This window comes from Quercus suber, unplaced genomic scaffold (genome assembly GCF_002906115.3).
Source record: "Quercus suber isolate HL8 unplaced genomic scaffold, Cork oak 2.0 scaffold_228, whole genome shotgun sequence".
Classification (NCBI taxonomy): Eukaryota; Viridiplantae; Streptophyta; class Magnoliopsida; order Fagales; family Fagaceae; genus Quercus; species Quercus suber.
Window position 1 is genome coordinate 734553 of NW_027069686.1, and position 17515 is coordinate 752067.

The 17515-nt window shown below is 36.0% G+C and overlaps 1 protein-coding gene across 2 annotated transcripts; it reads left to right on the forward strand.

Annotated features, from left to right (window-relative positions):
- Nucleotides 1-2040: 2040 nt before the first annotated feature.
- On the forward strand, nucleotides 2041-14423 carry LOC111983711 (MDIS1-interacting receptor like kinase 2-like). Of its 2 annotated transcripts, XM_065780226.1 has the most exons (3): nucleotides 2041-2442; nucleotides 12368-13782; nucleotides 13862-14423. In XM_065780226.1, exons 1-3 carry the CDS (start codon nucleotides 2366-2368, stop codon nucleotides 14152-14154), a joined length of 1785 nt encoding a protein of 594 aa, XP_065636298.1. In that variant the 5' UTR covers nucleotides 2041-2365; the 3' UTR covers nucleotides 14155-14423. The 2 variants fall into 2 exon arrangements, with proteins under 2 accessions (XP_065636298.1, XP_065636297.1); XM_065780225.1 differs by lacking the exon at nucleotides 2041-2442 and having other exon boundaries at nucleotides 11571-13782.
- Nucleotides 14424-17515: the final 3092 nt, after the last annotated feature.

The following is a 17515-nucleotide window of genomic DNA, read 5'->3' on the forward strand; positions in this document are numbered from 1 at the left end:
TCTGGGTAGGTAATGACAAAGAAGAATTAAAAGGTATTAGAAACGTTTTTTTATATAAAAAAAGGTGTCAGAAACACGGAATCTCAGTGCTTGACTACTTTTAAATTGCAAAATGAGTCCAAACTCTTGTTAAAATCCAAATAAATTAGACTTATTGTTCACTCTGATATTGAAGGAAAGTTCATCATTATGCATGATGATGGTCTACTGGTCTAATTTCAAGGCTTAATCAATCACAAATACAAGCCCATGTTTTCAATTTTTTCTTTTCTTTTTGACCTTTAACAACTCTAAAAGATTTTCCTTGACTCCTCTTTTGTGTTTAAACTTTGAAATAATCTTCTACATTAGAAATACAAATAATTTTTTAATTAAAAAATAATTCTTTGAACATGCGCTAATATTTATATAAATGGGTTAGAAAAACCAAAACTCACGGTTTTGTTGAAAAAAAAAAAAAAAACTACAAAATCACCACTGTGGGTGAGAAAAGTTGGTGTGAGTGTGACAAAAGTGACAGATGACTAAGTACAAATATATTAAAATAGAAAGTGTAATAATTGGTGTGAGTGCTTATAAAGGTTGGTGATGACAGAGAAGAATTAAAGGAATCAGAAACTTTAAGGGAAAAAAAAGTTATAGTAAATATTTTTTTATTAAAATAAATAAATAAATAAAAGAAAGGTGTAAGAAACACAAAATCTCAAAGCTTGACTCCAAAGTCTTGCCATATGACTCCAAAGTCGTCTCTAGTATACAATTAAGCTAGATTTCTACAAATAGCGAATCTAGAAAATTGTTACATACAAATGAAACCCAAAAATACATAGAAATTTGTCATGAGAGATAAGCCATCACCAAACAATACCACTGTCTTTCTTTTCTCCTCTTTTAGGAGGTGTTTCGTACACCTACTCAAAAACACATTTTCAGTTTTTAAATAATATTATACATATTTTCATACATGTTTTCACTTACACGTATTTCTATACATGTTTTCAAATAACAAAACACATATTTTTAAGTGCATGTACCAAACACCCTCTTAGCAGTTTATTTTTAAACCATGTTTCTCATTGACTTTTTGACAAGTTGTTTTTCTTTTTTCTTTTTTCTTTTTTCTTTTATTAAAGGAATAACTTTTTGACTTTTAGGATCTGTTTGGATACAGCTTATTTTGCTGAAAACTGAAAACACTATAGTAAAATAATTTTTAAATGTGTGAATAGTATTGTGGGACCCATTTTTAATTTTTTTTCTAAATAAAATAGTTGTGGGTCCCGTAAAAAGTGCGTGAACAGTACACTTTGTCTCCTAAAAGTTGAAATGCGTGCATCAAAAAAAGAAAAGAAAAGGAAAACGCATTTATTTCATTTTACTATAGCGTGGGTCCCAGCATTAATAAAATACAAACACCAAATGTGAGGAGAAAACGCAAATCCAAAATGCTCACTCAGTGTGAAGAAGTACAAATCCAAATTCATAGACTAGTTTTTCCGAGTTCTTTTGGTAACTTTATGACTTTTTTTTTTCTTTTCACACTAAGGGAGCGTTTGGATTTGCATTTTCTCCTCACGTTCAGCGTTTGTGTTTTATTAACGCTGAGATCCACACTACAGTAAAACGAAATAAACGCATTTTCTTTTCCTTTTTCTATTTCTTTTTTTCTTTTTGGATTCATGCGTTTTAGCTTTTAGGAGACAAAGTGCATTGTTCATGCACTGTTCACGCATTGTTCATGCACTATTCACGCACTGTTCACGAGACCCACAATCACTCTATTTTAAAAAAATATTAAAAATAAGTCCCATGACATTATTCGTACATTTAAAAATTATTTTGTTACAGTATTTTCAGTTTTCAATTTTTAACAAAATAAGCTATATATGACTTTTTTTTATATAAGTTTTTTTTATTTATCATTTTGAATAGCTTTTTGACCTGCTTTAAACGAATTGGTAAAGATAATTTCCGTGTAATGGTACTTGCCATGTGAAATTTGTATCAAATCCTCTCTCTTACCCACCATCTTCAAAACTGATTGGACCTGTAAATAGTGCGGGGGAGCTTAGACATTTTAAATAGAATTCTGAACCAGTTTGCAACTTGTAAAACAAAGAGCCATGGCATTGACTAACTTGAAAAAGGTGTTTTCCCTCTTTTCTCTGGTCGCATTGGCCATCTTACATTCCTCATTCGATGTTGCATCTCTTTCTGTGAATGAAGAGGCAGAGATGGCTGCTCTACTCAATTGGAAAGCTAGTCTTCAAAATGAGACACAGTCACCCCTGCCTTCATGGACTCTCCTTCCTAATAATGCAACCAATTCTTTAAGCTATCAAAATACAAGCTCAAGCTCAAGCCCATGCTGTTGGTTCAGTATTTCTTGCACCCAAGCAGGAAGTATTACTACATTAAACTTGACGAACTCTGGCTTGAAAGGTACGCTTCATGATTTTCCATTCTCATCTCTCCCTAGTCTTGCATGCCTTGATCACAGCATGAATGAGCTATTTGGTACAATCCCTCCTAAAATTAGTCACCTCTCCAAACTCAAATATCTTGATCTATCCTTTAATAACTTTTCGGGGGCAATCCCTCCGCAGATTGGCCTACTGATCAATCTTGAGATCCTGTCCCTAGCTGAAAATCAATTAAATAGCTCGATTCCTCCAGAAATAGGCCAGTTAAAGTCTCTCAATGCCCTTTCTTTGTTTGCCAACAATCTTCGTGGCTCCATTCCTGCTTCTTTAGGTAATTTGAGCAACCTGATTCACTTGTATGTCAATGATAATGTGCATTTGAATTCCATTTGTTAGGTTCTAAAAGTTTAGGAATTTATGTATTTAGAACTCTAATGTGTAATATTTGCAAACCATGATCAAAACAATATGTTTAGTCTTGTTATAGTGTGCTCAAAGTTGTTTAATTATTGTAAAGTTGGAATCGAGAGACTGCAAATGCATTGGGGCATTTCGATCTGACTCGATCGATCGAAGAATATATTCGATCGATCGAAAATCGACCAGATTGCGTTTTCTGCAGAATTTCCAACTCAGCCCTAACTCATCAAATGTTTAGGGTTTTATTTTTTTACCCTAGGTATATAAGGTAAAACCCTAGCCACGTTTTTAGAGTGGCTCCAGTTGAATTGTTGCTCATACATTGCTGTTTTTGTGTAAATCTCTTGTGAGATCTAGATGAGCTTTCTTTTACACAAAGCTTAGGGTTTTCAAGTTAGAGATAGTATCAACATCTTGATGATCAACTTGGTTGCTACCATTGAAGCTTAAAGATAAACAAGCGGGGGTGCTTGTACTTGATTGAAGAGTCCAAGAAAGAAGGAGTCTGTGGATTCGAAGCTTGCACGTGGTCGTGTCAATAAGTTCTATTGGTGGGTAGCATTAGGAAGTCAAGCGGGGAGCTTGTAGTCCTTTTGTATGAACTTCGATTCTTTTGCATAGTGGATTCAGGTTTACCTTGAGGATAGCTAGGTCAAATCCTTCCCAGGTTTTTACCGTGTGGTTTCCTGGGTGATCATATCATTGTGTCTTTTATTATTCCGCTGCTTTATTATTTTGATATGATTATTTGATTGTTTTAACCTAAAATTGCATAATTTGACTAAGTAACAACTTGGCTAATTAATCTAAGCTAACCAATCTGGTTGTTCTAAGGGGTCTAAAACCGTACAAGTGGTATCAGAGCAGGTAGCTCTTTTGTTTGAGATTTCTTGATCTCTGAGCTGATTCTTGAGCCCTGTTGTCATGGATTCTTGGAAAATCTTTTTGCTTAATTGTCAACTTGTCTACTTGCTGTCTTTGCCTTTTGTTGTTATTGGTAAATCTTTCTTTAAGTATCTTGGCACAATCACATGTGATAAGAATTATGTATGTTATACTGCTTTAACCACCTTAAAGGCACGTGATTCTTGTCTTTGGTATTTGGATAGTGGTTGTTCCATGCACATGACAAGAAATAAAGGTTTATTCAAAACACTCTTCGAAGGAAAGATTGGGACAGTCACTTTTGGAGATGGAAGTAAATCTGTAATCAGAGGCATTGGTACTGTGGACATTCCAGGATTGCCAGTGTTTGAAGATGTTTGGTATGTTGATGGATTGAAGGCCAATTTACTCAGCATAAGTCAGATTTGCGACAATGGACTGAATGTTCTTTTCACCAAGTATGAATGTGAGATACTTGATGGAGGAGGTGACTGTATGTGTGTTGGTGTACGGACAGCTAACAACTGTTATGGCATAACACCAAGTGTAAACAACAAGTGCTTTAGTGCAAAGATTGATCAAGTTGATTTGTGGCATCAACGGTTGGGGCATGCCAGTCATAAGCAATTAGAAAAGATTTTCAAGTGTGAGGCAGTTATCGGTTTACCTAAATTTGAGAAGATTGATAAGTGCATTTGTGGACCATGTCAGATAGGTAAACAAGTAAAATCCAAGCATCCCTCTATGACTAGCGTTCAAACTTCAAGACCTTTAGAGTTATTACACATTGATCTCATGGGTCCTACCAGAGTTCAAAGTTTGGGTGGAAAGAAGTATATTCTAGTTATTGTGGATGACTTCACTAGATATACTTAGGTTGTGCTTTTGAAGGATAAAGCTGAGGCTCCTGAGAAGATGATACATCTATGCAAGAAATTGCAGGTTGAGAAAGATACTATGATAGTCAGAATCAAAAGTGATCATGGAAGAGAATTTGAGAATACCAAGCTGGCTACTTTCTGCAATGATCAAGGCACTCACCAAGAGTTCTTATCACCCAAGACACCTCAACAGAATGGGATTGTGGAAAGGAAAAACCGGGTTGTACAGGAGATGGCTCGAGTCATCCTACACAACAAAAATTTGCCAAAATCCTTCTGGGGAGAAGCGGTTAACACTGCTTGCCATACACTCAACCGAGTGTATTTTAGACCTGACTCCAAGAAAACTCCCTATGAACTCTAGAGAGGGAAGAAACCTGTGGTCAAATATTTCAGGATATTTGGCAGTGACTATTACATTCTGCGTGATAGAGAGAACCTAGAAAAATTTGATGCAAAGAGTGACAAAGGATACTTTCTAGGATACTCTTCCACCAGTAGAGCTTATAGAGTGTACAATCTGAGAACCAAAACAGTCATGGAATCTTCAAATGTTGTGATAAATGATGAAGTATGTTCAGAAGCATCTTCAGAAAGCATTGTTCCTGCTCAAGATAAGTCCCTAGAAGTTAATGATTCTTTTCCGACTGAGTATGTTGGGAAACATAGTGAGGAAGAGATGTTGGTGTTGAATGATACAGTCTTAGTACCATCAAGTTCAGAACCATCCACTCCAGTTCGTGACACTTGACAGATACAAAGTGAGCTCAGTCCTCCATCTGAACAGAAAGAAATCACAACATCTCTTGTCAAACGTCCATCCTCTAGAGTGAGATTGAATCATCCTTCCACAAATATATTGGGCAGTCTGAATGATAACATGAGGTTGAGATCAAAAGCCTTGAATGTGATCACGCACTCATGTTATCTATCCCAATTTGAACCGAAGAAGGTAGATGAAGCACTTCAGGATGCTAATTAGGTAAATTCCATGCATGAAGAACTTCATCAATTCGTTCGGAATGATGTGTGGGAACTAGTTCCTAGACCGAAAAATGTAAATGTGATGGGAACTAAATGAATCTTTAGGAACAAGTCAGATGAACATGGCACTGTGATCAGAAATAAATCAAGACTTGTTGCACAAGGGTACACACAAGTGGAGGGAGTTGATTTTGATGAGACCTTTGCACCAGTGGCTAGGTTAGAGTCCATCCGGATATTGTTAGCCATAGCAAGTCATCTAAACTTCAAGCTATATCAGATGGATGTCAAGAGTGCTTTCTTGAATGGAATGCTACAAGAAGAAGTCTATGTTGAGCAACCTAAAGACTTTGTTGATCCTCACAGACCTAATGATGTCTACAAATTGAAGAGAGCTCTCTATGGTTTGAAGCAAGCTCCTAGGGCTTGGTATGACAGATTGACTGCATATCTCACTGAGCATGGATTCAAAAGGGGATCTGCAGATACAACTCTCTTCATAAGAAGGATAAGACTGGTTTTTTGTTAGCTCAAATTTATGTTAATGACATTTTTTTGGTGCTACTAATGATTCTCTTGCTCATTCTTTTGCAGATGAAATGAAGGCAATGTTTGAAATGAGCATGGTTGGTGAATTGACTTATTTTTTGGGATTGCAGTGAAGCAAACAGAGTTAGGAATTTACATCAATCAAGCTAAATATGCAAGAAATTTAGTCAAGAGATTTGGCTTGAACAAGGCTGCTCATGCTAGAACACCAATGGCTGCTAATGCAAAATTAACAATTGATCCATCAGGTGAGTCTGTTGATATTACTTTGTATAGAAGCATGATTGGATGTCTGTTATATTTGACTGCTAGTAGGCCTGATATATCTTTTAGTGTTGGTGTTTGCTCTAGATTTCAGTCAAACCCTAAGGTTTCTCATTTAATGCTGTTAAGAGAATTATAAAATATGTGAGTGGAACTTGTGATTATGGACTTTTTTATAGTAAGGAGTCTAATTTGTCTCTTGCTGGGTTTTCTGACTCGATTGGGCTGGGAATGCTGATACAGAAAAAGCACCACTGGGGGGTGTTTTTATGTTGGGCAATCTTGTGGCTTGGATGAGTAAAAAGCAAAATTCTGTTTCTTTATCCACTGTTGAGGCAGAATATATTGCTGCTGGGAGTTGTTGTTCTCAGCTCCTTTGGATGAAAAAGTTGTTGAGTGATTATGGAATCCTCAAGACACCATGGTTGTCTATTGTGATAATTCCAGTCTATAGATATATCTAAGATCCTGTTCAGCATTCTAAGACCAAACACATTGAACTTAGATATCACTTCATTAGGGATTTGGTTGAAAAGAAAATTGTTGTTCTTGAGTATATCCCTACTGATTGTCAAAATGCAGACATCTTTACCAAACTGATTGATGGAAGTAAGTTTGAAATACTTCGTCAAGTGATTGGTGTTCTTTGGTGTCCTTAGTCTCTTTTGGCTTTCATGGTCCTTGTGCTTCATTGCTCATTCCTTTGTGACCATAGTTCTTTGGTTTTTGTGTTTTGTTTCTAGGATTTGCATTGCATTACATTCATGCATTTCATTCTAGGATTTATTTGTTTTCTCTTAAATAAAAAAAAATTAAAAAAAAAAAAAAAAAGAAGGAGAAAAGGAGAAAGCAAAAATTATGTTTGACACTATTTTTCTTGATTTTTTGAAAAACAAGGTTGGTCTATCTTTTTACATATGTCGTGTCTTGTGTACCTTGTTTAACTTTGATGAACTTATTCATTGCACTTGACTAGTTGAAACTTTGTAGTGCATGTTGTGTGAGAAAGATGTGTATGGTTCTTAATCACTTTGTCTTAATCATGAAGTCATTGTTATTTGACTGTCGGACTTGATTCTTTTGAGAAAGGCATAAATAACCATCTCACCACTATTTACTAGCCAATCATGAACACCTTAGTGCATATCATAAGATTGTGTGCTCGAGAAAATATAGCACATGCACAAAAAGAACATAAGGTGTAGCCTTAAATTAAATTAAAACTGGTGTGTACTATTAGGCTTGATGCCAATTCACTTAATTCAAACTAGTGTGCACTATTAGGCTTGATGCCAATTCACTTAATTCAAACTGGTGTGTACTATTAGGCTGAATGCCATTTCATACAAATAAGAGGCAAAAATGCAAGAAACTTACATGATTGCAAGCTTTTGTTCTAGGAGATGTGGGAGTTATAGGATGTAACTCTTTAGGTGATAGTCTCTTTTAAATTCTATGTGATGAATTGTGTAGACTTTGTGTTTGATTGCTATTCACATATCACCTCACATGTATCTCAACTTTTTGCTAGTATCACACACTACACAAGTTACTCCTTGTTAAACACTGTACATGCTAGTGTGTGTGTTTTTGGTCTGACCAACCAAGTTTGAAAATATCTTGAGATTTGTGTACAACATTTGTGTTGCTTGAGAAAATTCAATAGGAGAATGATTGAAACTTGTTTTTGACAAAATTTGGGTTTTGGAAAAAGCATTCCATCTCATACTCATGCATTTTGCTTTCATTGTTTAATGCTTTGAGGAGTTGTTTTTCAAAATTAGGTTTGTGTTTCTCAAAACTGGATTTTTTCTCAAAATTTAGTGAGCCTCTGCCCATCTCGATCGATCCAATCTGTTTTTCGATCAATCGAAAAAGTGCTCTAGTTTGTTTCAAAATGACTGGTTCATTCGATCGATCGAATGTAATTTTCGATCGATCGAAAATCGTGGAGAAGCTTTTTAAAAAGATCAGATCTGACTTTCCGAAGTTTTTGCAAAGTTTCTCTTTCCTCGAGCCGGTAAGACTCTTTTGCCCTTCCTTTTGATTTTATTTTCATGTTTTCATGCATAAATCCATGCATTTAAGGGAGATTTTCGGACTTTGCATATTGGGATTTTCTGATTGATTCAAGCTCTATTTTGTGCAATTGATCATTGGGTTTTTGTGGGGACACATCATAAACATGATTCTTACCTATTAATTTGATCAATTTTGAGTTTGTTGAAAATTTGAAAAATTCTAGGGTTTATTCTTGATCCGATTTGGGGCTTTTGTTAAATTGGGTAGAATTTGATGAAATTGGCTTGTTGTATTAATGAAATTAAGCATTATAATCTATGTGCTGAGTTTTGTAATGCTCAATTCATCAATTTGTTTAAAAATTTCAACAAGTGGTTTTTAATTTTTGGGGTTTTTGATTAGAAATTCCCTGCTCAAGCCAATTTTTTCAATTTAATCTTAATTGAACTTAATTGCTTACTGCATTAGTACATGCATCATGGCATTGTATCTGTTCATGCATCATATACATTTTCATTCTATTGTTTTTTTTTGTGCTAACTTGCAGTCTGTCCTTGGTTTTGTTTTCTTGTGTTCTTTTGGTTTTTTCTTTGTGTCTTTGTCCTTTCCTTAGCATCATGCCTAGGAAGACTAGAGCCCATAGGACTATTCCCTCTTCTTCTCCATCCCCTCCTTCCTTTGACCATAAGAGGTTTCCGAGTGAGAAAAACCAAGAGCTTTTTGAGAAACTTAACCTTAAGAGAAAGATTTGGGCTGAGCGTTCTGTTCTGTTAGATGAACTTGATCCTGCCATTAGGGCAAACTTTGAGCGTCGGGGCTGGTTACCCTTGTTGGACATTTCTGATCCTCCTCCACATTCTGCCTTGATTAGAGAGTTCTTTTCAAACATCTCTATCCGCATCTATGATTCCAACACTTTAGTAAAGAGTTGGATATGAGGCATAGAGTACACCATTACTCCTCAGGTAGTGGCTGATGCTCTAGGGGTACCGTTGGTTAGGAATCCTATCTATCCATATGACGAGTCTCCCGAGCTGAGCGACGTTTTGTCTTACATCACTGGGACTTCTGTCCAGTGGGGTTCTGATCCTAGGATCACTTCTGCTGAGCTCTCCAGGTTGCACTATCTGTTCTTTAGGTTAACGTGTCATTCCATCTGGCCTATTTCTCATGTTCACACCATTCCTCTTGAGAGGTGTGTATTTTTGTACGCTCTGGTTACTGATGCTCCTATTAGTTTTCTCCATCTCTTTCTTCGTTCTTTGAACGATATTTATAGGAGTTCATCTACTTCTCATGCCCTTGTACATCCTATTTTTATTCATAGGATTTTGCTCTATCTTGACCTTAGTGACTTCCCTTCCTCTGAGCCCGTTCATGTGATAGCTCCCATAGGTGCGTCTTTTCTTAGACAGAGGGCCGCTCATCTTTGAGCTGGTTCTAAACACCCTAGGTCTGAGCCGTCTAGTAGCGCACCTCCTCCTTCTTCTTCTACAGGTCTTGCTGGTAAGGATGTTCCTGATCCAGTTGGTGATGATGCTGCTGCTGCTGATGTTCCTCCACCTCCTTCGACCGACTTTGATGTTCGTCATACTCTGGAGACTGTCGTGACCGTTCAGGGGGCTTATGGTCAAATTTTGGTGGACTTACTAGATGAGATTCGTGCTCTTCGAGCCAACTTAGCGCGACTTCATTCACCATCACCACCTCCTTTTGATGGCGACCTATGATTGCCCTTTGGCATTCCGTCACAAAAAGGGGGAGTGGAGTTTTTTTGTTAGGGGGAGATTTTTTTTTGTTACTTTTTGAGAGGAGCTTGTGGAGTTTTTAGATTGTATTTAGGTGCTTCACTATGTATATCATTTTTTTGGGGATATTCATGTTAGGGGGAGTAACTTTGATTGATATACATGTTGTTTTTCATTGATTCTTGTTGCTTTGTGATTCACTGCTTATTGATTTATATTTATGAGTTGTTCATTCATATATGTCTTTATTTTGTGTTGTGTGAATCTTACAAGAATGTTATACCTGTTGTTTTACTCTTTTCTGTCACACATGCGTTTATGCGTTTGTTGAGTATTTCAGGAATATACAGGTTGATTCAACTAAGCTGCTGTCTACATTTGCAACAAATGGATAGTAGTTAGGGTTGAATTTGAAGTTTATGAGCATTTCTTTGTAAAGGGCTTTTTACTTGTAAAACTTTGAGCTTTTAATTAGGGTTTTGTCACGGATTGCCAAAGGGGGAGTTTGTTAGGTTCTAAAGGTTTAGGAATTTATGTGTTTAGAACTCTAATGTGTAATATTGGCAAACCATGATCAAAACAATATTTTTAGTCTTGTTATAGTGTGCTCAAAGTTGTTTAATTATTGTAAAGTTGGAATCGAGAGACTGCAGATGCATTGGGGCATTTCGGTTTGACTCGATCAATCGAAGAATAGATTCGATCGATTGAAAATCGACCAAATTGCGTTTTCTGCAGAATTTCCAACTCAGCCCTAACTCATTAAACGTTTAGGGTTTTATGTTTTTACCCTAGGTATATAAGGTAAAACCCTAGCCACGTTTTTAGAGTGACTCCAGTTGAATTGTTGCTCATACATTGCTGTTTTGTGTAAATCTCTTGTGAGATCTAGAGGAGCTTTCCTTTACACAAAACTTAGGGTTTTCAAGCTAGAGATAGTATCAACATCTTGATGATCAACTTGGTTGCTACCATTGAAGCTTAAAGATAAACAAGCGGGAGTGCTTGTACTTGATTGAAGAGTCCAAGAAAGAAGGAGTCCGTGGATTCGGAGCTTGCACGTGATCGTGTCAGTAAGTTCTACTGGTGGGTAGCATTAGGAAGTCAAGTAGGGAGCTTGTAGTCCTTCTATATGAACTTCGATTCTTTCGCATAGTGGATTCAGGTTTACCTTGAGGATAGCTAGGTCAAATCCTCCCCAGGTTTTTACCGTGTGGTTTCCTGGGTGATCATATCATTGTGTCTTTTATTATTCCGCTGCTTTATTATTTTGATATGATTATTTGATTGCTTTAACCTAGAATTGCATAATTTGACTAAGTAACAACTTGGCTAATTAATCTAGGCTAACCAATCTGGTTGTTCTAAAGGGTCTAAAACCGTACACCATTCCAGCATCTTTGGGTGATTTAAGCAACTTGGCTTATTTGACCCTTTATAATAATCTACTCTCTGCCTCCATTCCACCAGAAATTGGAAACCTTAGCAATTTACTTGAACTTGATATAAGTAACAATAATTTAACAGGTCCCATTCCTTATAGTATTGGAAACCTTGAAATGCTAACATTGTTGCAAGTGTTTAAAAATCACCTCAACGGCTCCATCCCCCCAGAAATTGGAAATTTGAAGTATCTCCAACTTTTAGGCCTTCAGAAAAATAATTTTTCAGGCTCAATTCCCATGTCTTTAGGAGTTCTCAGCTTCCTAACTGTCTTACAATTGAACAACAATCAACTTTCTGGCGTCGTTCCTAAAGAATTAGGAAACTTAAAGTCCATAACTACTCTTGATCTCAGCAACAATCAAATAAGTGGCATTGTTCCAATTTCCTTGGGTAATTTAAGTTCCTTAGAATTTCTATATCTTCGTGAAAACCAATTTTCTGGTCCTATTCCTCAAGAGATAGGAAATCTCACAAAGTTGACTACGCTGCAGTTGAATACAAACCACTTTACTGGTTTTTTGCCTCAAAACTTATGCCAAAGTGGATCTCTCCAAAACTTTTCTGCATATGACAACCATCTCATAGGTCCAATACCAAAAACCTTGAAGACTTGCATGAGTTTAATTAGAGTCCGCCTTGAACAAAACCAACTCTTTGGGAATTTATCTGAAGATTTTGGTATTTATAGAAACCTGCAATACATGGATCTAAGTTACAATAGATTTTATGGTGAAATCTCTCACAGTTGGAGTAGGTGCCCGCAGCTAGGCACCCTGCGGATTGCTGGGAATGGTATTGGCGGTGGCATACCACCTGAAATTGGAAACTTCACTCAACTCCATGTACTTGATCTTTCTTATAATCGGTTGGTTGGGAAACTACCAAAGGACTTTGGGAAGTTGACTTCTTTGGTGACATTGAAGTTGAATGGAAACCAACTTTCTGGTGATATATCTCCAGAGCTTGGATCATTGACAAATCTTGAGTATCTGGATCTATCCAGTAATAGATTTGACAACTCGATCCCTAGAATTGTTGGGAACTTTTTGAAACTAAACTATTTGAATATGAGCAACAACAAGTTTTGCCATGATATTCCAGTTGAAATTTGTAATTTAGCTCATTTGTCCCAGCTAGATTTGAGTCATAACTCACTCGAAGGAAAGATACCTTCACAAATTGGCAAGCTTCAAAGCTTGGAGATGTTGAATTTCTCCCACAATAACCTCTCTGGTTTTATTCCAATTGCTTTCGAAGAGATGCATGGTTTTTCATATGTGGACATATCCTATAATGAGTTGGAGGGCCCTCTTCCCAATACCAAGGCATTTCAAGATGCTTGCATAGAAGCACTACGAGGAAATAAAAGGTTGTGTGGAAATGTTACAGGATTGCAACCCTGTGTGGTAGGAAGACCAGTTTCAAAGACAGGATCCAAAATCTTTTTGTTAATCATTTTCCCTCTTTTTGGAACACTGTCACTTGCATTGATGTTTCTTGGAGTTTTCCTTATTTTGCAAAGAAATAGGAAGGACCCTCATATAGATCAAACGACTAACACACACAATGAAAAAGTGTTTTCGATATCAACTTTTGATGGAAAAGCAATGTACAAGGAAATCATTGAAGCAACACAGGGTTTTGATGATATGTTTTGTACTGGGAAGGGAAAACATGGAACCGTGTATAAAGCAACTCTAACATCAGGAAACACAGTGGCAGTAAAGAAACTCCAATCCTTGTGTGATGGTGAGATTGTACAACAAAAAGAGTTCTTCAATGAGATAAGGGCATTAACAGAAATACACCACCGAAACATCCTAAAATTGCATGGCTTTTGTTCACAATCACAACACTCAATTTTGATTTATGAGTACTTTGAAAGGGGTAGCTTGGCCACAATTTTGAGCAGCGATGGAGGAGCAAAGGAGTTGGACTGGAATAAGAGGATGAATATCATCAAAGGTTTGGCTCATGCTCTATCTTACATGCACCATGATTGCTCACCACCAATTGTTCACAGGGACATATCAAGCAAAAATGTTTTGCTGGATTCAGATTACGAGGCTCATGTTTCAGACTTTGGCACAGCTAAGCTTCTTAATCGAGACTCATCCAATTGGACTTCATTTGCCGGCACATATGGATATGTTGCACCAGGTAATATACTTATTTCTTCAATCATTATAGAACATAGATTATATCAATACATTGGCATAATATTCTGCTTTTTTTGTAGAGCTTGCTTATACCATGAAGATAACTGAGAAATGCGATGTGTTTAGCTTTGGAGTTTTGGCTATTGAAGTGATCAAAGGAAGGCATCCTGGTGAAATCACCTCCATTCTATCAGCTTCATCCATGGAGGAGAATATTTTGTTGAAAGATTTGTTTGACCTACGCATTCCACCTCCCATGCTGCAGGCTGAGAATCAACTGATACTTATCATAAAGCTGGCAATTGAATGCTTGCGAGCGAATCCAGAATCTAGACCAACTATGCACATGGTCTCTCGGGTGTTATCAAGCTGAAGTGCACTTTCTTAGAGCCATCCACAGTCTGACTCTGACTAGGACAAGAAAGAACATGAAAGAATATGAATTTTATGGGACACTATATTTTGTCAAATTTATGCTGCTGACCAGATCTTTAATTACGTACAAGTATTAATAATGTGCTGCTGGAAACACAGATTTAAGGGCATTGTGATTGTACATTTTTGATTGGCTATTTTGGTATATGCATAAATAATTCAAATGTAGTAAAAAAGAGATTAATAGTGATCTTTTTGTTTTAGTCATTTATATTCCAACTGAGGCATATAAAAGGGTAGATGGAAAAATTTTAGTTATAGTTTGCGCTTTGTTTGCAAGCCAATTGTCAATAACTGAAGTAACAATTCTTGTCTGCAAGATGTCATTGTCATTAGAGAAGACCAAAAATTGTAGTTAAAAGAGCTATTGTGCAAGAAACTTGCTGAGTAATTTTATTGATTAGCCGGAATAAAATACATCAAGGTGCTCTATATACACTTGAAACAGAGCAAAAGAGACTAAGCAAAGACAGAAAAACGAATCTAACAACCTTCCTTACCGTTAAATACAGTATTAACGGAAATAATAAACCACTAACTTCCAATTAGAGACTGACAGTAGGACTATTTTTGTGTGTTTTGTTTTTTCGCTAATGTGTATCAAGGACTTAAAGAATCACGTGATCTGCACATGTATAAAATATTACACTTATACGAATTGAAGTAGAAAACATCAATGAGCCTAAGCTACACGTCGCACAAGTCATCTTCTGCATATCTTCTTTAAATCCACTGGTTTAGTTGCTGGTTTAGCTAGATTTCTAACAAATGTACAGTGGATAAAGAACTTTATAGTGTCGAATTAGACCGAAATTGAAACGAACCTCAACATACACAATTGGGTGTGTGAGTTTGTTGGATTTGCTATTTTGTGGTGCATATCCATGCAATTAATCTATTGGCTAATCAATTAACCGGACTTAACTGTGGAAATTGTTTAAAATTGGTAATTAGCCGTAATTGGGGTCAAAACTCAAAAGTGGATTATTTTTCAATCAGAAAAGATCTACCTAATCTCTACAATAACATCTCAAAAAAAAAAAAAAAAAAAATCTCTGCAATAAATTGTGAAAAATATCATACTTTCTTTAACCTCCTCATACTTAGCCTCTTTAGAAATTAGTTTAGTCAAGATTGCTACAATAAAGTATTTATTTTAGGATAAAAGTTTGCCCCAACCACAAATAGAAAGATAACATTTATTCTTATGCTGTTATGCACATACCAACACACATGTCATCTTCTTGTTGGTAGTTGGAGCCAAACATTTTCCTTTATTTTATTAAGGGCAAATTACAACTTACCCACCTGTACTTTGACCAAAATTTAAGTTGCATACCTGTAATTTGAAATTTGATACTTTATCCACCTGAGATTAACTCAGTTAGATTTTCGTAACCCACCTCTGTTAAAAACAAAATTAAATAGGTAATTTTATTACACTATTAGGTCTCTATCCTCCAAAAACACAAAAAAAAAAAAAAAAAAATTTGGTCCCTAATGTTTCAAATGTGCCAGTTTAGTCTCTAAGTTTTTGCTATTGTGTCAAAATAGTCCCTGTTGTTAGATAATGGATGAAAAATACTGACGTCACTAACGGTGATATTAAAATATTATTATTTTTTCCAATTGAGTTGCCTGATCAATAGCCACGCATCCTTAATTTATATAAATAAAAAGAAATCAGAGGTTTGAATAATAGCATCTGTCTAATTGGTATCACTTGGGAATCTTGCGCCATGAATATTAATGGTTGTAAGTTGTAACAGCCTTGCTTGTTTGACGAAGATTGGGGTCCTGCTCCATGAATCTAGACAGTAGGCTTAGACAATCAAGTAGTTGCTGCATGTGTTTGTGATAAAGTTTTTGGAGGTGGATATGACAAATTTTTACAAATTACAATTAGGGTAACTGTTTAGAGCTACAGTTGAAGAGGAAAAACCAGCCAGAAAATCACACAATGGGTGTGCTGGCAGACTATTCTCTCTCAATACCAACTAAAGATTGGATCTTTTCTTTTCTTTTCTTTTTTTCTTTTTTTAAGAAAAAGTTTGTATCAGTTTGTATCTTTTTATTTCCATTGCAGATTTGGGTTAGAACCTTCATATGACGTAGATCCATATTCTATTTTTGTTTTGTTTTGTTTTTTTTTTTTTTTTTTTTTTTTTTTGCTTCATTACCGTTAGTGCTCTCACTATGGTTTTATTATTAAGAATAGGACATTATTTTATTAAGAATAGGGAGCAGAGGAAGCCAACGGTTAGGAGAGGACGAAGGTGCATCGGCCAAAGAGATTGGGGGGGAAAGGTTTTAGATTTGGGGGAGAAAAGCCAGTATTTTGGTTTTGTTTTTAAATAAATAAATAAGGACACATGGCTGTTGATGTGGTTGTTTTTTAATCTGATGTGGCAGTATAGTTGGCAACTAATGTGGCATGAAAAATAATATTTTATTGTTCCGTTTGACACATCAGTTTTTTCTATCTAAAAGATAACGGCAATGACTAAATTAACACGACACTGAAAAGGTTAGGAACTAAATTGACCAAATTAAAAAATTAAGGACCAAATTGAAATATGATGTAAAGGATAAGGACCAACTTTGTAATTTACCCCAAAATTAAATATGTAATTGTTTCCACTTTTATGTTTCTCTCCTCTAAAAACACAAAAAAATATAAAAATACAAGATCAAATAAGATAAAAAAGAATCTAACGGAACACTTGTATCATGGTATACAAGATCAGATTAGAAGAACTGTAAATTCGATGATCCCATTGTATCAAATCCATTTTTTCTTTCTTGATTCATCATGAGAACTGATTGCACGATACACAACCAAATCTTAAACTTATAAATAGTGTAGGGAGGCTTAGACATTTTAAATAGAATTCTTCTCCAAAAATAAAAAAGAAAGAATTCTAAACTAGTTTGCAATTGCAACTTGTAAAACAAAGCCCCATGGCATTCACTAGCTTGAAAAAAGTGCGTTCCTTCTTTTCTCTAGTAACGTTGGCCATGTTATATTCCTCATTCAATGTTGCTTCTCTTTAGGTGAATGAAGAGGCAGATGCTCTACTCAATTGGAAAGCCAGTCTTCGAAATGAAACCCAGCCACCCCTGCCTTCATGGAATCTCCGTAATTATGCAACCAATTCTTCAAACAATCAAAATACGAGCTCAATCCCATGCAGTTGGCTAGGCATTTCTTGCAACCAAGCAGGAAGTGTTATTGGTTTAAACATGACTAACTCAGGCTTGGAAGGTACGGTTCATGGATTTTCATTCTCATCTCTTCC

Excerpts from the sequence above, each read along its gene's own strand:
- LOC111983711 (XM_065780225.1), top strand. The coding sequence starts at position 11,736 with ATGCTAACATTGTTGCAAGTGTTTAAAAATCACCTCAACGGCTCCATC. Across the intron at positions 13,783-13,861 it reads ATATGGATATGTTGCACCAG|AGCTTGCTTATACCATGAAG; the intron begins GTAATATACTTA and ends CTTTTTTTGTAG.